Source organism: Porites lutea, chromosome 14 (genome assembly GCF_958299795.1).
Source record: "Porites lutea chromosome 14, jaPorLute2.1, whole genome shotgun sequence".
In the NCBI taxonomy this organism is placed as follows: domain Eukaryota; kingdom Metazoa; phylum Cnidaria; class Anthozoa; order Scleractinia; family Poritidae; genus Porites; species Porites lutea.
This window is the reverse complement of record NC_133214.1, coordinates 3,704,430-3,724,935: the sequence shown is the minus strand read 5'-3', so window position 1 is coordinate 3,724,935 and position 20,506 is coordinate 3,704,430. Positions and strand designations below refer to the sequence as shown.

Genomic DNA, 20,506 nt, shown 5'->3' with positions numbered 1-20,506 from the left:
ATAAGTTCTATAAAGAGAGCGAAACGAACTTCTATGAGGCGGTGCAGCCAACCACGAATAAAAAATGGACTTTTAGAAAGTCTGACTGTGTAACAATAAATAAATGTGCCTCTGGTGACCGGACGTTTCGCCCACGAGTCGTTTAGCTAACGTCCCGTTCCGTTAAGAAGCAAAACGAGCGCTACGCAACATGTATATGCTTCGTTCGCTCAAGCATGATAGAAAAAGTGCAACACGCATGTATATACCTCGTTTTTTCAGCCACTGATAAGGCGAAAGTAGTTAGGGAACTGACCCAACACGTACGCGAAACGACTTCAGAAGTTAGCGAGCAGGACATTGGCGAATCGACTCTCAGGCGAAAGTTAAAGTTGAGTTGAGGCCTCCTGGTTTACTGGTTTTTACTCAGGGGCACCCAGCGGCTGTTTTCTGTTCGGAGAAGCAAAAATTGCCTAGAAATTTCTATAGCTTGAGGAAGGCTAAAAATTTCTAGATGACCGTTCCATTCATGTACAATTTTCGTAATATATCTAATAAATTCCTTACGATTTTCTATAAAGTTCAATTTTTCGCATTTCAGTACCCAAGTTAGCCTATTTTTCGTAGAAAAAAGAAAACTAAAATGTTCGGATTCAAAAATGCGATGGAGAGAGGAATCTGAAAAATTCTCACTTTCGCAAAACTTAAAATTGCATCTAAAATTTTCGGGAAAATACTACTGAAGCTCTTATAATTTCGAAAAGACTCAAGTTGCCCTAGGACGACCGAACAGATACAAATTTTATAGCGCCGCTTAGAATGCATTTCCAGAGATCTGAAAGTACCCTGGATGGCCTAAAAAGTGTTTTCAATGTATTTAGAAGGAAACCGTCGTTGGGTGCCCCTGTTTACTTGCCCATATACTGGCTCTAAATACCGTTACCGTAACAAAAAGGAAGGCCACAAGCACCACAATTATAATTCGCTAATTTAAGGACTCTCGTACCATTTTCATTACCCTGCGAGCAGAGGCCCTTCGATTCTTAGATAAGTCGGAAAGTCTTTTGTAAGAAGGTCGAAGTGCCTCTGTCGCATGACTCATCTGCGGGCCGACCCTCACTTGAACCACTAGGCAGTCTTAACGCCTTTAATATATCAGAGAGCTATTAATTAAGTACCATTCATGTACACTCGCCTGACACAAGGGGTACTTACCTTATCAACTACAGGTACATGTTTTCAGAAATTAACATAGAGAGGCGCATTTTTCGTGGGGAATGAAATCTACCTTCGAACTGATGGCATCCGGCATGTTCATCGCTGGTAAAACTTGGTAAAACATTAGCAAATCCTCGTTACCAATTAATCATCCAGCTCGGCTCCCCGGTGTGTTGACAAGAAATCTGTGTGCGCATTGGTCAGCTTATTCGTCGCCTGCGAACTCTTGCGAACTCGAACTGGCCTGCAAACATCAACTTGCGTCATGCGCGTAAAAGCTTGTGCCCAGTGACAACCGTTAATGTGATCTGGAATCCAACATGGCGGATGAAATGAGGGACAAAGTGGCTCAACTTTTAAAGGGAATTGACAGGTATGAAAGCTGACGGCTGCTGTTTAACTTATAAAACAACATAAAACTAGTTACTGCAGAGATGAATGTAGGTAGAATGTAGTAAGAAACCTGTTGTGAAGAAAACGTGGTGGTCTTTTGATCACGTGTCGGAAATAAGACAGCTGATATATAGAGATTACGGCAAAATTATTTTGTGAGGTTTTTCTGGTTGTTTCTATCCATGAAGTTATAAATTTGCTTACTTGATTTACGACCAAATTGTTTCTTTTGTTTTAGGTACAATCCTGAAAATCTGACAACACTTGAAAGCTATGTTCATCTTCAGGTAGGAACTAGAAATTTTAGCTTATGCACTTCAATAAGGGCATCTTCCATAAATTATTATTGTCTTTATGAACCCTCGTTCTGAGGTGAAGTTATCTTGTTATGGTTGCTCTCAAGCCATTTTGACCCATGAGACAAATACCATATTGAAACCAAAACCATCGTAAGATAAACATGAGGAATGAATATGTGACATACCTCGTTCTTTAAAGCGATGATGAGATGAAACAAGTGGTATTAATGTGTAATAATTATATTTCGCTCTTAATCCTTGATGAACAATGAAACAAGCACGATAAATGAGTACCATATCTCGTTCTCTAATCTCCATTGAGACGAAACAAGCGCGATAAATGTGTAATAAGAATGCTTGAGGATGTTGTTGAGCAGGATAAAATTTTAAGCAACATATAAGTTTATAACTCTGCATTTCTGGTGACTTGACTGTAAATTTTGGCTGGCATGACTCGGGTTTCAGGCCACTTGACCGTAAACTGAATTCTTCAACTGAGTTGCTCCTCCTCTTTTGTTCTAGGTCTATAATAACGTCTATGACCTGGATGCAAATCTTGCTGTTTTAAAATTGTGAGTACAAGTCTATGTACAATGTACATGTATTTCATTGCAAGTGCCATATAACATGATTTTGGCTAGATTGCAGAATACCTGGCCCACTAAATATCTAACTTAAAAAACTGCTCCTGCAGTCCCAAAACCTGTAACCTTAACTCTCTGACATTTACATAGAAATTGGAACATCTCCCCTGATGCCCATTTGTCCTTAGAGATTGCTTGTAGCTTGCAAGTGGAGGTGAATGCTGTTAGTGAATTTTTTCCTTCTCCAAGATAGCTAATCCAAATGTGTTGTAAGTCCCATGTTCACTCTAAATGCATTCCATGCCCTCGAACAGTTTTGATGTATGAACACCCTACAATTTTAGAGAACCAGTTAATTAGATTACAGTGTTATACAATAAAAAGTCTTTTACATATAGTACAAAAACAAGCAGTCAAAAAACCTCATCTTGCGTTGTATTGACCTGGGGCCAAACCAGTCCCAAACAGGCTATAGGTACCAATTAAAAACTAAACTCCTTCATTATTAGCATCAAAACTTACTAATTACATTTTCATATTAGGTACCAGTTCAATCCTGCATATCACCAAACTACAGTCACCATGCAGATCCTACTGAAAGCTCTTATGACTCTACCAAATGCTGACTTCATTATGTGCAGATGCCTAATTGATGATGCTAATGTATCCTTCCTGGTTGTACCTTTTTAAAATTATTGTTGTAAGAACAGTAGCAGAAGTAGTAGCAACAGCAGGAGCAACAGTGATAGTAGTAGTAGTGGTATCATTTTTATCATTATTATTTATTGTCAATTCAAAACATTAAGAAAAGAAAGAAACTATGTAAATAAGGCAACTTCTTTTTGGGGGATACCCTTGTACCTGAGAGTTGGTATCCTTATAATGTTTGTTGGGGAAAATCCAACACAGGGGTCTAGAATTATACCCACCATTGAATCTTTTTTACCCAGCACATATTATTTTTTGTAGTACATTTCAATTACAATGAAATAATAGACTTTTTTCACGATACCCGCCATCTTTGCATGCACTTAAGGACTGATGGGATAAAAGCAATGTCACGTGGTTTCTCATGGGGCAAACAAGGGATAAAAATTGCCAATGTGTGGTTCCAGAAAATATCCAGACCTCCACCACGGAGGGAATTGGAAATTCCAGGGGGGTGGGGGGGTCAGAGGCCCAGGAAATTCCAGAGGGGAGGGGGGTTGGACAATAAAATCACTTTCCGGGGGTAAATACATTTCATTTTCGACCTGTGTTTGAACATTACTTCTTACCGAACTGTTAGATCATTTTTAGAACATAAATAACTTGAAATTTATCGTTTAAGATTGTTGCTTTTGATCTTAACCAGGTTTCCTTTCTTCCAAAAGCGTTTTGAATGTAATTTCAAAGAAAGTTGACCAACTTCAACGCGGTCGCATGCTCGTATATTCGGCCGCCATTACTCGTTACCAGTCTCTCTTAAGACATTAACGCGTGCAACACATCAAGTTGCGTCAGTCGATCGATGGAGGAACTGTAGAGTGGCAATTTTACTTCACGAAGTACAAACTATACATTGTAACCACTTTAGAATGTAAAGTTCTTATTCTCCTTTTCATTTTCCTGTAATATTGTGGTTGAAGATGTGGCATGTTCATGATTGAATTCTCGCTAGCTGAAATGGTGTTGATTTCAGCAAACATTACGGCCATCGCGCATAACGCACGTCGCATCACTCGATCGGAAAACAGTAAATTGAACTTGGTTTCCCTTCAAGATGCAGGGGGTTTTCATTGTTATGATTTCAGAAGTCAGAGTTTTTATTCTTCTCTTTGTTTTGCCTTCATTTTGGGGTTGAAAGTTTGACTTGTTCACCATGTAGCATTCCCGCACGACTCGTTAATACTACCAACATTACGCCTACCTTTACGCCCATGAAGACAAATAACAAATCGTAACCTTGCCCTGATTAAGGTAAATTCATAAATACAACTGACTTGTAACTTTATCTATTTCATTTAAAGTTAGGGATGAGCAAAAACTGCAGATTAGGTTACTTTGTGGTTTAGTGAGTTTCAATGTTGCGAGATCACTCAAATAAATGGAAACAGAAGCATACAAGCTTCTGATGGAAACCGTTACATACTAACCATAAAACGCCTCATTCTTTTACTTTCATAGTCTTTCTTCATGAAAATGAACTTTTCCAGAGGGGTTGGGGGGTCTTTGTCACACTTGTGGAAATTCCGGAGGGGTGGGGGGGCCATCAGTTCCCTGTAAAAATGGAAAATCCAGGGGGGTGGGGGGGTCCAAAGTAAGATTCCCTCCGTGGTGGGGGTCTGGATATTTTCTGGAACTACACAATGGAAGAAATCGCAGTTGAGTTTGTTTATCCTAGACAACAGGAAATGATAACCTTTTCATCTTAAAGACGATAATGACAAAAATTATATGGGTGGAAGTGATCATTGTTATAATAATAATAATAACCTTTATTTATTACCTTTGGCGATAAGAATTACGGTAATATTACAATAAAAATTCAAAACACTACATATTATGTATACATATCAAATTAAGTTAAGTTTAGCACCTCTAGGAATAAATGATTGTTTGTGCCTAACAGTGCGTGATACAGGTATTCTGAGGTGCGCTGGGTTAGTCTTACAAGATCTTAGATTATGGCCATGATCCACTGGCTTTTCTAAAAAACGTTTACAAGGATGTGCTTCTGATTCTAGGATACATTTAAATTCTTTCCTTGTCAAATTCTGACGCCTAGTTACAAGTGACTCAACAGTATCCCTAGGGAGACCAATGACATTTAGACATCTATTCTGCACTCTCTGTAGATCTTCTTCGAGGTAAATGGGCAGCCCTCCCCAGACAGGCGAGGCATATTCTAAAAGAGGTCTAATCTTAGTAATGCAAGTTGTAAGACCATTGTCCCTGGGGAGATGGGCTGTTCTACAGACCCTAAGCCCTTAGACCCTTTTTTGTATGGTAAACAGTAATGGTGTAAATCTTGCCAAAACTCGATAAGTACATTTTGCATGACTATGAAATCGTCGTCTCGTTTAGATAGAGTAAACAAACATGATCGCAATTGCTCGTCTTGGCAAATTTATCACTTATTTGCCTCCTCTTCCCATTCTATCCCAGAGCGCTTGCAAAGATGGCGAGTATCATTGATAAGGTCTGTTGCACTTCACTGTAAAGGATGGAGCTTCAAATGACTTCTTTTTCTTCTTTGATGAATTCAGCTATTCAGGAAATGGTGTTAAAAACACACATTTTATAACTGTCTGGGAATGTCGGGCAAAGGTGAAGACCCCTAGACTCAGACCCTCATGAATCCACCACTACCACATCAATTTAAAAGCGTGTTACATGCACCTCAGCTGCTATTAACTAAACGAAAAATTGACTCGCTATCCTTGACATTCATCAGCAACAAGATCCAGCTATAGCTAGTGTTATCAAACTCGCAGAACTGTTGGAAACCTGTAACTTTTTGGAGGCTTGGGTAGGCTCTTGTTTGCTGTTTTGCTAAAATAAATGTAGAAAACCTTTCAAATCAAAAATTAAAATTATTTTATGTCTATATTGTTCTTTACATGTATTTTTTGTTCGCTTACTTTTTATTATGATAGTGTAATTTTCTGGCCCCGGTTGGCTTAAAGATGGTTAATGCTATCCAGTGGATAGTGCAATTGGTTTTCCTGATACCTATATGTTTGATGCTGATTTATCTGGTGAATAGCTTGCTATCCAATGGAGCCTGCCTTATTTAATGTGTAGTTTTCCAGCACCTTTCCTACCACATTTTCATTTCAATTATTTTTATTTCAGAAATACCTAGAGGAAGAAAGTTCTCTTGTTGAAGGTGTTGTAGGATTTCATGATGCAATAAGAAAATGTAAGTTTAGCTGACCCTTGACTAACATTCACCCCTACAGTATAATGGCAATGGAACCTTGCTCTTTATCTAGTACCAAATTGTCCTCCTTTCGTCAGAGCCACACGCAACGAGTGATATAAGGAAATTATGCAAATAAATTGTGAAAAGGAGGAGAGATTGGCTTCCACCCTCATTCCTCGCAGCTTTGCCACTCGCCCCTAACATGTGCTCTCGATCTCTGTGACTTGAAAAGAAAAAAAAAGAGACTTCTCAAGTCTTTTACCAAATACTTAAATTTTTTCTCCTTCTTCTTTCAATTTTCTGGACAACGCTTTATTTGTACGCATAGTTTGATTGAGAGTCTTTCATTGCATGTTTACAGCCATGTTTCCTGTATGTGTTTTATTTTGTACAGATGTTAGCTATGTCATAGGAATAACATATCAAACAATAGACAAAAGTCTTATCTCTGAACTTCTTGGAGGGCTCCAAGGTATGTGATTTATAGAGTGATGTTGCTTGACAAGTGGATGGTATTGGAACAGTACAAATAGTTACAGTTTACTCTGTCAAAGACCAGCTCCTATAAGCCCACGTATACAAAACACCCAACTTTTCCCAGTCAAATCACTATAAACCTCCCGTGAATGATCACCTCTCGTAAGTGACCACAACCTCTTTTTGCTCTGACAGTTTTATAATTTTCCATTATTTTTAATCTTTTGTAAACGAACACGTGACACACGGTCTCTTTGTTTCTTTTTGTTTGTTCTTGTGTCTCTTTGGATCTCTTTGTTTTCTTATACGCATATTACAGCAATCAGAGTATACAAAGAACATACAGTGATATGGAACTACACATGTCGCTACTTAGAAATTCCATGCAATAAATTCTGTTCCAAAATGTAGATGTGTCAGGGCCTCTTCTTGGATGAAACCCCTTATGATTTGATTCTTGTAAGCAACCACCTCCTGAAAGCGACCATTAATAATTATTCTTTAGCATTTTGGTACTGAAAGTTTGACTCTAAGATTTTTATTATACAGTTTTTCTTTTCATTGACCATCTGGCCCAGGTTGTTCAAATGTTGGATAGCAATATCCACCGGACAAGTCACTATCCAGCGGATAAGCATTAGGGAAACCAATTGCGCTATACAGTGGATAGAGATTTATCCAGTGGATAGCCTTATCCACCTTTTGAACAACTGGGGCCAGGACAATAGCACAACATACCAGCTTGGACAATGTTCCTTGATTGTCACATAATTATTCTAATGAACAGTAGATGTTGAAGGTTCCTCAACATCCAGGTAGTAAATAATCTTAGTGGTAATAATTTTGGATTATTAAACGTTTCTGGGAAACTACCCACCTACCCCTCCCCACTAACCCTTACTTCTCACTTTGGGCAAAATGTTGTCGTAGGGGAGGGGTAGGTGGACAGTTTCCCAAAAACATTTAATTATCCATAATTTTTTTGAAGGGGATGAACTCGATAACTGGATCAAAACACAGAACTGGACACTCAAAGAGGATGGAAAAGTATTTATTTGTAATCAAGATGCACACATCAAATCCAAAAATATTGCAGAGAAAATCGATTTTGACAGTAAGTGAAGACAGTGCCTAAGTTTTACAAATTTTGCTTTTTGATACATCTTTTATTTTGTTCAGGGGATACTTCCTAACCCTTTAAGTCCCAACAGTGATGAACATCAATTTTCTCTTAACGATATCAATACATTGACAACAGAAAAAGTCATGCGAATTAATTAATTGACCACCAAGGGGAAAGTGCTGTGATCTGTCAACAAATTCTCTCAACTGATTCTTTAAGGAAAAGTATGGCAGACAGTCTGGAGAATTTGTATGTGGATATTGGGACTTAAAGGGTCAATTGTCACTAACATACAGGCTACACTTTGATGATCATCCTCAAATCTGACTTTATCTTAATGTCAGTTTTAACCCAAAATGCTTCAATGCTTATTCATGTGATTTTGATGCATACTTTATTATTGAGCTGCCTGTGGCAAAGCCCAATCAAGTTTTAACAGTGCGCTAGATGTATGACCCACCAGACATTGCGTGTCTCATTTGTATTCAGTGATGAGCACTGGGTGTTTTTTAGGTAATTTGAATCTAATCTAGCGTGGTATTGTTCTCGGGTTCTAATACAGTTTATTTTGTAACATTCCAGGTGTTGCTGGAATAATCGCCTTAGCCAAGTAGAAGACTGCTCCAACGCACTGCCACCTCTGCAGATTTCTTCAGTTTTCAATTTAAGCGTGGTTTCCCTGTGGTTGTTATGAGTTCTGCAATGGCTGTAGCCTGTGAACAAGACCTCTATTGTGAGAGGCGAGCGAAGCAAGCTGTGGGAGAACACACAACCGATCGATGAAGCCCCAGGTGGTGTCTCCTTGGTATCGGGTCGTTTCGCCTGAGGGTCGATTCGCCAGATGGCAGCTCGCCCAGTCTAAGTCGATTCGCCCGATGTGTATTTTGTAGTGTGAGAAAAAGGAATGAGCATGAAAAGACATTGACTGCACATGTGGAATCCAAGGTTAACTAAAATAACATCTCAGAGAAGTAGGTTCACCATGTAGGGTGTTGTATGTCATCGGGCGAATCGACTGATGTCCTGGTGAACGCCTTCGGGCGAAACGACCGCAATTTATCTCCTTCCATGTGCCGCTCGCGTGTTCCTTCTCGTGATAGGCCCCAAATGGAGAGCTTGCACACAGGTTACTGGCTATTGGACTGATTGTATGGAAACACTTGCTTGGAGGAAAAATAATTAATGCTATACCTCTCTGTCAGCTAAACCCCAAAACATGATCTTTAAATATAAAAATTGAAATGTAATCATCTATGGTGCTTTTCAATTATCTGTAATGTTTTTCAAGTTCTAAACTTGATGTAATCTGAAGTGCTTTTACAAAACTCGTGTCATAAATTAAATTCTGCTTGTTAGATACCGAAATATACTGTTTACTTTACATTTATTGAACACAAAATTATAAATCTCAGTTTAAAAACCATTATGCTGGTGCGTAGTTTATGGAGGTGGTTAACACATTTTGTTTGGGCTCATGTATGTCCGCAAACTCCAACATGGATCGCCACCAGAACTGAAATCGGGCAGAAGACGCCTCGATCTGTTTCAGAAAGATTAATGCTGCTAGTAAGGTGGTTAAATGTCATGGCAGATCGACTGGATCCGGCCCTATACAGACGGTCCGTCTTGTAACAGTTGTTCTAACTCACCCAGCATGAGCGACGCAGAGACTTCAAGCATGCGGGGAATGAAAAGCGGTGGGATATTTGCACGCAAAACGGGGACGTTAGTCGCGCAGGGACGTACCATTACAAAACAGGTTGACGCTGATCTCCATACGTTAGCTAGCTCGTTGGGTGGATTATAAAGTGGTGGGCCTGGGTTCGATTTCCAGCAATGAAAACCACAGGCCTGAGGTCAATTTAATGAAACTTTTACAAGTGTATTGTACAAGTGTGCCCATTGTTTTGGAGACTGAAAACAATAGCTACACTTGTAAATTACACTTCAAAAATTTTTATTAAATTGACCCCTGGTCTCACAGCACTTTCACTGATCGAACTCTTGGAATTGTGGGACGTGCAAGAACCCACAATGCTGTTCGAAAACGGACTTGACACTGGGCTGGGTGGACAATTTAAGGGTGGATATCAATTGGGACGGACTGTTTCTTCTTCTGTCATCGTATCGATTTGTTACGGTGAAATCAATAAATCAAATCGTTCTTTATTGAAGGAAAACAATTACGCCACACAAAGACTGAAGGTCATGGGGCGAAACAGTACGCAGCACCATAATATGGATCGTCCTTTAGCTATGAGGCGAAACAAGCGCGCTACTCAATCATACAATTCACGTGCGGCTGTTGGCCGCCTGACCCTTATGTTTAGAATTTTCCACAGTTATGTGGACGTTGGAAATCAGATTCTGGTCCAGAGTGCGCGTGCAGACATTCGACAGGCCAACTTCACAACAGGAACTTCCACTAGACACTAGTACCGTTGTAGTCTGTTAAACCGGAGCTCTCGCGTGCGCGAAGCGCGCACAGCGGGGAACCATGGGTAAGAAAATTTGGTAATGTATGCATCCAATAAATTTTTTCCTCGGACAAAATCGTACGTTCGTACGTCCACCACGTTATGTAAGCCGGGGTGAAAGAAGAAACAGGAACAAAGCCGAGTATGTTTTTTCCGTTAAATTTCAATGTGTTCACCAACGTGGATAACCGAGAAAAAGCTAGAGCGAGAGATCATAAACAAAGGAGAACGAATTTCGCTGGAAGAAAAACATAAAAATTTTATAGCGGCGGTGAGTAAGTGAGGAATGCTAGCGGCCACCAAGGTGAAAATGAGCGGCGGGAAAAAGAAAAAAAAAACAGGGAACAAAACACATGCGACATTTCCTCTATAAAACGTGTAACTAGGAGGTTTCACGTTGTAGTTGTGCAAAACAAGAGCAAATTAATGTATTAAAAAGTGTGCACCTGCAAAGTTGATTTTTCTGCTAATTAGACCTTGTGTTTGTCTGTTTGTTTTTTGCTGTTCTCGTTGCCGTTTCCATTTAGCGCTACACTATTTTATTTTTTGTTTGAGTTAACTACGAGTATATCAACGATTGCTTCGCTTCTAGCTCTATATCTTACGTCTCATATTCTTTCCGCGTGCCGAAACTTTTTCCTCATACGGGACCCAGACAGGAATTAGTTTAGAACAACAAGGCCGCGCTTAAACCAATATGGCAGACGTGCTAAAAATAATTTTCTTGACACAATACCTTATGATTTAACGACGTGCAAAACAAAGGTGATAAGGAAAGGGGGAATTCAGAAAGAGGTTTTGTTCGGCTATTGGGAACCTTAAGCAAGGTCTATGGAAACGTCTTGTACTGTAACCGGAAGTTTAAGGGGATAGCGGTGATAAAAAGTGAATTCGCGTTCTTTCAATTTCTTTTTCGTCTAAATCATTCCAACTCGCAGACTTTGTCAGATGTAGGAGTCGAATTCCTGAGAAACATATCCAAGTTCAGAAAGAGAAAAAAAAATTCCTCGTCAGTTGTTTACGTCTGCTATTAATTAGGCATTTTCACGTCGAAGTCGTGCAGTGACGGCACGTGGTGCACGTGCAAAAGCTGTTGTTGTTTTGCAAAATTAAACCAACAATAGTTCAGTTCTACGCTCAACAATACGTTGGAGACCATGGCGCGCCGTGGTGTTATCAAACTACCGTAAGTATTTAGATGTATATATATTTTTACCAGCTTATTAAGCCAGTGTTAGAAACAGAATGTCTGATACACTCATTTTATCCATTTTGGTCATCCTTGGCAAATTCTAAAGGCGTATTTTTCCAAGAGCCCCAAATTCGGTGTCAGGCACGACACCGAAGTGAAAAATACGGCCAAATTTTATTTACAGAAAATACAGGAAAGGTGATAAGGAAAAGAGGATATGGAAAATCTCACCCATGGTCAGGTAAATAGGGCAGGTAAAACACAAAACTTGGAAAACTTTGCAAATGCATTACACTTTTTATATGAATTATTTTTCGCGGAGCCAGCCATCACACGACTTCAACTTCAGGAGAGTACAGTAAGCAAGTTGGAATGATGGCGATAAAGATTGAAAGAGCCCGAATTCACTTTTTAAGTGACGTTTTTACCCTCGTGGCTAACGTGGGATCTGTCAAACTCCCTACTGAACTTGAAGTATTGACGCCTGTCAGTGAGGTATCGCGAATTCAGTGACGGATCCGGGGGGAGGGTCCGGGGGGCTTCGGATCCTCCCTTCCAGACCTGACGCTTGTTTGAGACTGAAATTCTTACATCGACGGGATCGTATATCACTTTTTAACTGGCTGATTTTTTTAATGAAGGGCACGTTGCATTTTGCCACTAAACAAAATTCCTGGGATATTAAAAATGTGATTGTTTTTGGTTACTCTCCTCTGATCTGTTCGCCTCTGCTCGCAAAGCAGTATTTCCCCCCCCCCCCCCCCCCCCCCCCACGGCGAACGGCGCTCACAGAGGAGGATGTTCCAAGAGTGCATCCTTTATGGGTGCATCCGCATACGGTAAGGGGCCAAAAAATTATAACGTGCAACCGCGGCCGGTGGCAGGGGGGGGGGGGGGGGGGGTCCTTTCTGAACCAAAGTTTTGACCGCCCTCCCCCCACCCCTAATCAAAAATTTCTGGATCCGTCCCTGGAAAAGGTGGTTGATACTTGAAAATACCGCACTCCTCTTTATGTCTTCACGCTGTGTCAGCTCCCAAGAAGATTCGTCGCTGTAAGGCGCCTTCAAAAGGTCGCTGTTGGAGCCAAAGTGATTGAAAAGAACACCCGTAAACTACCTTGACGAGACCTTCAGTGGTGGTGGAGTTGAACCACCTGCAGCAAGCTGTTGATAAGTCACGTGAGCAAAATTCCTTGAAAGAGGGGTCACTGGCATAACCTAATTTCAAAATACCGCGTACTTATTTCTTTGTCATGTCACCAAATACTACCAAATAGAAAATTGAAGCAACACAAAACGTTGTTTAGAGAAAAAGAGCAAAGAAAGTTTGGATAAAACCTGCAGGATTACACAAGGGGCAGTGGGCGACGTTCGTTGCCCGCTGCGCAGAAAACTAAACCGCTGTTCTTGTCATAAACTATTAGTGAGCTCGAAACCTCTTCTTCACTCTCTCTAGCGTCGAAAATGGCTTCTTGATACCTCAAAATTTCGCACACCAAATTTAAGAGCCGGAATACTATACTTCTTAGCTTCTAATTATAAAAGAAAGGGGAGAAAAATTCTAAGAAAAACCGTGAGGAATACTAGCTTCAAAACGGATAAAAAGAGTACGTTTTTCACGATGCTCATCAACTGCGCAGCCGCACTTCCCAGACCACTGTGCGTTTTGTGAATCCCATGTCAGAAGAGTACAGATGATTTCTTTCCAACACCACGTTGGTGAAAACACACAGCCTCACTCGTGGACAAAACTGTTTGGCGGTTAATAGATCTTGGGCACTTGCCCCAGGCTCCTGCGGCCTCGTGAGACACGCACCGCTGCTGCACTTCACCATAAACTGCTTAAGCTATCGGCAGGACTATCGAAAAAGAACAAAGACAAAAATGTACTAGTCATTACTTGCTGTCAGGAAAATCGCCTAAGATCGAAAGTACTTATTCATCAATACCTGTAAATAAATAGTATTTACTAGCATTCACATGAGTACTACATGGCCAAGATGTATTAAAATACGTACAACTCGCGCGAAATGTTCAAGCGTCGAAGGCGGAAAATTCGACAGGCAAGACTATAAGGTTTCCTTTACGATTCTTTTCTGATATTTTTGCCTGGACCTTCTGAAAACAAAACAAAATGTTTTAAACCGTTTGCCAAGCCGGTTGAACGCTCCCTGTTACGAGTCTAAGAAAGCCCATTCATATTTTCGGTGGAGAACGTAACTTTAATCCTACTGGGAAACCGAACAACTGACGAAAGAACTCGTTTGATGCCTATGGGAATACTGGCGTTCCTGTGTACATACTGGCGTCTCTGTGTTAACAAGGGTGCCTCTTTTGCGACAAGGTAAGTTTTATGTACAGTGGAAAGTATCAAGGAAAGATGCCAAAGCTTGTCCACCTCATTTGCGTCCCGAGTGCTTCGAATGGAGGCCGGTATGAAAAACTCACCGAAAAGAAGCGTAAGGTGCCTGAAAAAAGAGCACAAAACACAAAAAGAACACGAGAAAATCCTAAGGAACAAAGCGGACGGTTCCATGAAAGTTTCTCTTAGTCTTTGGTTGCTTAGCCTTCGTAGCGATCGTTTCCGTTTCCTCGTAGCGAAGCGGGAAAAGAGCGGAAAACGCGTGAAGGTACTGATTGTTCAACTGTGCCTTGGGGTGGTACCTTGTTGCGCGGCTCTTGCAATGGCCACTATTTTGTTTGTAATTGTTCAATTGTGCATACGCGCGCTCGACGGTCTCTAAAGAAAAGATAGAGGGTCTGTGAACAGGCCTGTGTTTATGTTATGCTAGAACAGAATGCACCGAAAATCATTTTCTCCTGGCTATGTTATTTTTTAACGAAACCGTCTCGTTCGCGTAATCGCACTACGCTGCCTCGCAAAATTTCGGTTGACATTTATACCATAACTCATCCCCGAGTACTGAAACACTTTAGCCCAAAAGAGGGCGATTGGGGCAATGAGTCCTTGATCACACCCAAATTCCATATTCCTTCAATTTTCTTTTCCCGAGGAATCTCGATAGGACGTTTTAGCAGTTTATAACGTAGGTTCTGAAGAGTTTCACAGGTGCGCTAGATTAGGTCCCTAGCCATTCCCGAAAAACCAATATTGCCCCAGAAGGCACAAACCGCCAAGTCCCGCTCATGTGCCCGGGGTATGTGTATGCAAGGCTGGGGAGAACGGGGAATTTGACAACACTAGTTGGTATTGGGGCAGAAAATTGGTCACCATGTGGACAAGGTGAAGATCTGTAACATTCCAAAAATAAACCGAAAAATTCCACTCGCAAAAGAGCCTTTAGATCTATAATTAGCCTCCCCTCCCCCACCCCGCCGTGGCTTATATCTCATTTTGGGAATTGTTCTGATTCTCAAGCTAAATCAAACTCATTAAAACTAAACAAGAAAAGCCCGGATGTAAGTTGTCTTTTAAGTAATATGAACTGCCGTACGAACTACTGTAGTGACTGCGAAAAAAAAGACCGTAACTACCGAACAAATAGGGTTTCTCCTGATATACTGCGGGCACTATCAGCAGTTATCATGGTTAGTTACTGTGCTGTCTGTGCTTGTACCGACCGAATCCAATTCTCAATGCAAAGATTGGCGTTGCATTTGAAGTATTAAACTGCCTCAACAGGTGTGACTCCGTACAACAGTCCCTATAAAAACGCTTTAGAAAACTAAAAATTCCGGGGTAGAATTTAATTCAAAATCGGTTATGGAACCTCGATGCAGAATGCACATGCAGAGAGGGAAAATCTGGGGGAGATCAAGGGGTAGGAACATTTGACCGATTATTCTGACCATTGATGCTGGGCGTTTGGAACCATTTTGGGCCAGCGAACGGGAATTTGAACAGTTGCGTCTTCAAAAGTTCAAATACTCGCAGGGGTGTGTTGAAGTTTAGAATTAACCAGTGCATTGTGTAGTTATCAGGAACACTGAACTTTCAAGCACTGAAAGAGTTTATAATGATGATTATCTATTATTATATGACTACAATAGTACGCGCGCTCTGATTGGCTGCTAAGCCAAGATTTTCTTGTAATGACCGCGCATTAGTAGTTAGGTGTCCAAGGCATACAACCTATGTTTTTCAACACAAAACTTGACAGTCGACATCCATATTATGGTCAATTGACAGCTGTCATAAAAAGCTATCCACTGACCACTGTCACATGACTGTATCGCGGGTTCAAGTGTTAACTCATTGAGGTGACGTGTTTTTTTTTTTTCCGTTGTTTTTAATTGAATTCATTTTCAGAATAGCGCTTAACAGGCCAGATAATAAATCACTTATTAACCTCGTCCGTTCGAAAATTACAGGGAAATCTCAGACCTCGGCCTTGATGTATTGACCGAGCCATCCCTGTAATGAGCTGTGATTGCTGTTTGGCTAAAAATGTCTTATGCTTTCTTGTGATTGGCTTATTTACCTCCGGGTTAATTAATAAGTCAGTATATAACTCTCAGCATTTGCCAGGGCGGGGGGAATTATGCACCCATATGAAAAGCCGAGAAACATGCACACCCCGTTTGTTCTTCATGCACACAAATATGCCGCAATCACGATACAAGGGCGATCATAATAAAATTGAAGTGACTTAAATTGGACGACGAATCCTGTAAAAGACAGAGTGGGTCCGTTTAAGGAGATTGTCACCATATAAAGCCTTGTTTCATGACCTCGTATTAAATGGTGAACCAGATGTTTTTAAATATCTGGATAAAAGTACAAACTTTCTCTAGCTTTGGTCAAATAATACGCAAATAAATTATTGCAAACAGCTGCAATTCAAGGGGCCGGGGGAGGGGGCTTTATAAAGACGGAGGACACCAACGATTGACAGGGCAGTTTGCATAGACATTATTGACCTTTTTGGCCATTTAAAACCCGGTAAAATCTCAAGAATATCATATCCCTGATAAATATAATCCGATCAGGAGAGTTTTCATCACCTACCTGCCTTTGTGAACTAAACAATATCCATTCAGGAAATAGCAAGATTTATAAACTCTACTGTAAATCCATTGATTCAACCACGCAAGATTTTGGAAGAACAAAAACGTTAGGTGGATACCCTACTACGTTCAACGATGTAATTTGCGCCCTTTCAAAGCATGCGTGTTCTGTTTTTTCCACGCTCCTGTTGAAATTTTGATCCCAGGAAACTAGGACAGAGTTGAACGAGCGGCCGTATCACGTGACTGCAGGGCTTGCCACGAGCTGGCCGGCTAAACTGTCGGATAGAAATTGCTTCCGCACAAAAAGCTATTTTCACAGGTAATTTGGCGCAGCAAAGGCGCTTTGTTAGCGGCCATGTGAGAGAAGAGGACAACGCAAATTCCCTGATGCGGTAACTGAAACGAGGCATACACGGATTGTGCTCTAACTGGGCATTTGGGTACCTCTCTACCTTAAAAAAGAAGCGTTTGACTACGAACGTCTGCAAGGGAGGCTACATCAACTTACATTTCGACGAACAGCAAAGGAAAAAAATCAACGATTTCCAAGCGGTCGTAAGTATCTCTGAAGCAGTCTGTTTTACCTAAAAACAAGGTAAAACCTTTTGTATCCACACGAATCCTTTCCAGTTAGGTCAGCGAAACACCGAGTTTGTTTAACCTTCGAGATACTATCCACAAGCTTCGAACAACGGCAAACCGAACGATCTTTAAGGTTCGTTTACAAGACCGAAAAACAACGAATTCAGTTTCAAGATTTGAAGCAAAACGTTCTTTTTCCTCAATGTTACTTGCGCGATTTTCTTACGCACAATAACTGGTCATTTGGCGAGCTCATCCATAAACATTACACTCAGAAAATTTTACTCTCTAATAGAGCGGTTATTCAAACGAAGTCTAACTTGCAAATAGACGACAGGCTTAGAGGATAATCTGTAGATTATACGAGGGTTATGGTGGCTAGATTATTGTTTTCCTAGACTGCACCAAATACCTTCTCAACATTGTTTATGGTACGCGGTGTTTAGACATTACAGTTGGCCAAATTAAAAGTGGCTTATAAAGCGGATTTGTCACACACTGGCTAATCCCCGTTTACATAAACGGTCCTTTATGTTTTGGAAACAAATACAAATTTCGATTGGTGCATGTAAAGATAAGGCAAGAAACTGAACAGTCAGGATAAAATTCCGAAAGTTCCAAGAATGGACTGGAACGGATTTCAGAACTTTCGGAAAAAGAGGAACACCCCTTGAGCTAAAATTACCGTACTGTTCCGCATCATTCGACTTTGGTCTCGGAATTTTCAGGATTTTCGGTTGGTTGGTTCGCGTTTCAAGAACTTGACAGTTCTCAGACTTTCCGGAAAATTTCCGTAACATTCGTTCGCATGTCGAGATTTCCAGAAATTCTAATCAAACGGATTGCGGTGCGGATTTCGGAAAGGCGGAAGCAACAAGTACCTTCTTATATTTCTTTCACTTAAATTATCCGCCAACGAAATCAGAATATTTCAAGATCCGGAACGTTGAAACTGCATCATCTTTCGCAGTCCTTTACTTAGGATACCCATTCCAAACTTCGTCAACAACGTACTTTGTTGAGTAAAGAATGTTAGAAGACGTGCGAGCCAAGTTTGAATTGTTATGTCTCGAAATAAATAATTTTCTTTATAAGTTATTGTTTTGTATTTCCCCCAAACTCACTGGTAGACATAACAATTATAGTCTTGGCAGTAATCGCTTTAGTCTTTGTATAGTACTTGTGTTTTTCTTTGCAATCATTGTCGCCTATTTTTCCCCAAAGTGTTTGTGATTGAACACATAACAATCAAGCGTCTAGTAGCTTTTTATCTTCTTAATTCTGCCGTTTATAATAAATAGCCTAAACAACTGGAAGTGTTTAAGTCGGCCTTTCCTTTTCATTTTTCTCGCTTGCAATTTCGTTTCCGTTTAACTCGTTTCCACTTATTATAAGTGGTTCAACTTCGCTGTTTATGTTTTTTTTCCGAGTAGTTGTTCGTAGACAAGACGATTCTTCGCTTCACGTCGCGTAGATCGTTGAGTTCACATGACAACGAAGTAAATTTCAAGAGGAAAGTGCACCTGTTAAGTGCCAACATCCCACCCGGGGGGGAAGGGTGGGGCGCGGTGGTAAGATGAGTTTGATAAACTCAGATAAGTCGATGAAACCGTGGTGGAACGAGAGAGAAATTCACAAGGTCGTTCACAAGAGCATGTAAAGAAACGTTAAATTTCTGCGCCTTTTTCGAATAGCAGGCACTAAAATAGAAGGAAAAGTCACCGGTAATAAGCGAGGTGGGAATTACGACAGCATAACCGAAAGCTATTCGCAAGAGCAAGTAAAGCAAAGCATAAAAAAGCCACATTGCTTCATATTGGCCGCATTGCAGGGAACAAAAAAAAGAGAGAAAAATTTCCTGTCGAAAACAAAATGCATCACAAGAAACTGCCCAAAGCGGAGAAACCGCAAGTGACAATATTGACTCAGCTTGTACGGCGTTCAAAAACACATCGATTTACCGACAAATTATATTCCACTCTTTCAGCAAGTAAATCGACTGGCCGAAATAAATATACAAGTAACAGCAAATCACATAATAAATGATTCCTGACCAAACAACGTAGCAGAAGCGCTTTTAGCGAGTTGAGTACTTTAATTTTCACGCCACGAGCAAATCAAACTTATTTGAGGAGGGAAAAAGAAATGTTTGCTTTCGCGGCACGAACTGTAATTGTTTTCACTTGCTTTACGGGAAATAAACTCTTGAGCTACAATTTCAAGTGACTTTCGACTGGCTGAGAGGCAAGAAATTCCTCTGTAAATTTGCATAGGCTTCGTAGATCAGTGTATCATGTTCTGAAAAAATTCTACGAAAGCAAAACGCGTTACGTTTTCGAAACGAATTAACACAAGAGGCTGTATAATAAAGAAAGAAAGTCTTAATCTTTCTCCTTTCTTTTGAAAATCAATAAGTGGAAGAACGAAAGTAATTTGCACCTTCTTTCATAACCAATCATAATATATGCAGCCCTTGGAAACGTGATAGAAAACACAGCATATAATGTAAATTTAGTTAGAGTATAATCGAATCGCAGTGTTGCTAACCTTAGGATGCTCTTAAGAGCAGCACAATCAAAACATTGACGAGTTTGACAAGCAAATCTTGCTCAACATATCAGCGATTTTACGCGTAAGAGACAAGGCCAATGTTTGTTTGCCTGGGCAATTTTTCTTTTTGACGAGTTTGCGAAAACGGATAGAAAAAATCAGTTGATATTATACGCAGGATAATTTCAAGAAGAATCCACTAAGAGGTACGGTATTTTTATAACCCTTAGGGAAACAAATGCGAACGAAATTTAAGCTGCCGTGAGTCATTTCTTATACGTTCACCTGTCTTCGCGTACAGAAAAGACAAAGTAATAATTTGATTTTGCTTGCATTTTAAATAGGCTGCTATCTCGACAATGGCCGAACGCGCTCCGAGTGAAGTTAAAGACACGCTGAAACGAATTGAAGAACACCCCAACGTGGTTGGCGTCATTATAATGGACAGAGATGGACAGCCAGTCCATAGCACATTAGACGCTATGGAGACGGCATACTACATTAGGCAGTGCAGCTCGTTAACGGCGATCGCCAGGGGAACAATACGAGAGACTGATCCAACGGACGATCTTCAGTTCTTCCGGATTCGAACAAAGAAGTTTGAAATCATGCTCGCGCCAGAGCGCGACTATCTACTCATCGTCCTCCAAAACACGACAAAAACGCCAGGGAAATTCGCTTGAGGAAACAAAAAACGCCTTGTTTGGGAAAATGAAACCATTTGCTTTCACGAACCAAATTACTTGACCACAAAA

At 40.5% G+C, this 20,506-nt stretch overlaps 1 protein-coding gene across 1 annotated transcript; it reads left to right on the top strand.

Moving 5' to 3' along the window:
• Window positions 1-1,466: 1,466 nt before the first annotated feature.
• LOC140924423 (eukaryotic translation initiation factor 3 subunit K-like) lies at window positions 1,467-8,990 on the top strand. Its single transcript, XM_073374455.1, has 9 exons — window positions 1,467-1,570; window positions 1,829-1,877; window positions 2,412-2,461; window positions 3,016-3,136; window positions 5,910-5,984; window positions 6,311-6,377; window positions 6,775-6,852; window positions 7,846-7,971; window positions 8,563-8,990. Exons 1-9 carry the CDS (start codon window positions 1,518-1,520, stop codon window positions 8,592-8,594), a joined length of 651 nt encoding a protein of 216 aa, XP_073230556.1. The 5' UTR covers window positions 1,467-1,517; the 3' UTR covers window positions 8,595-8,990.
• The last annotated feature ends 11,516 nt before the right edge of the window (window positions 8,991-20,506 follow it).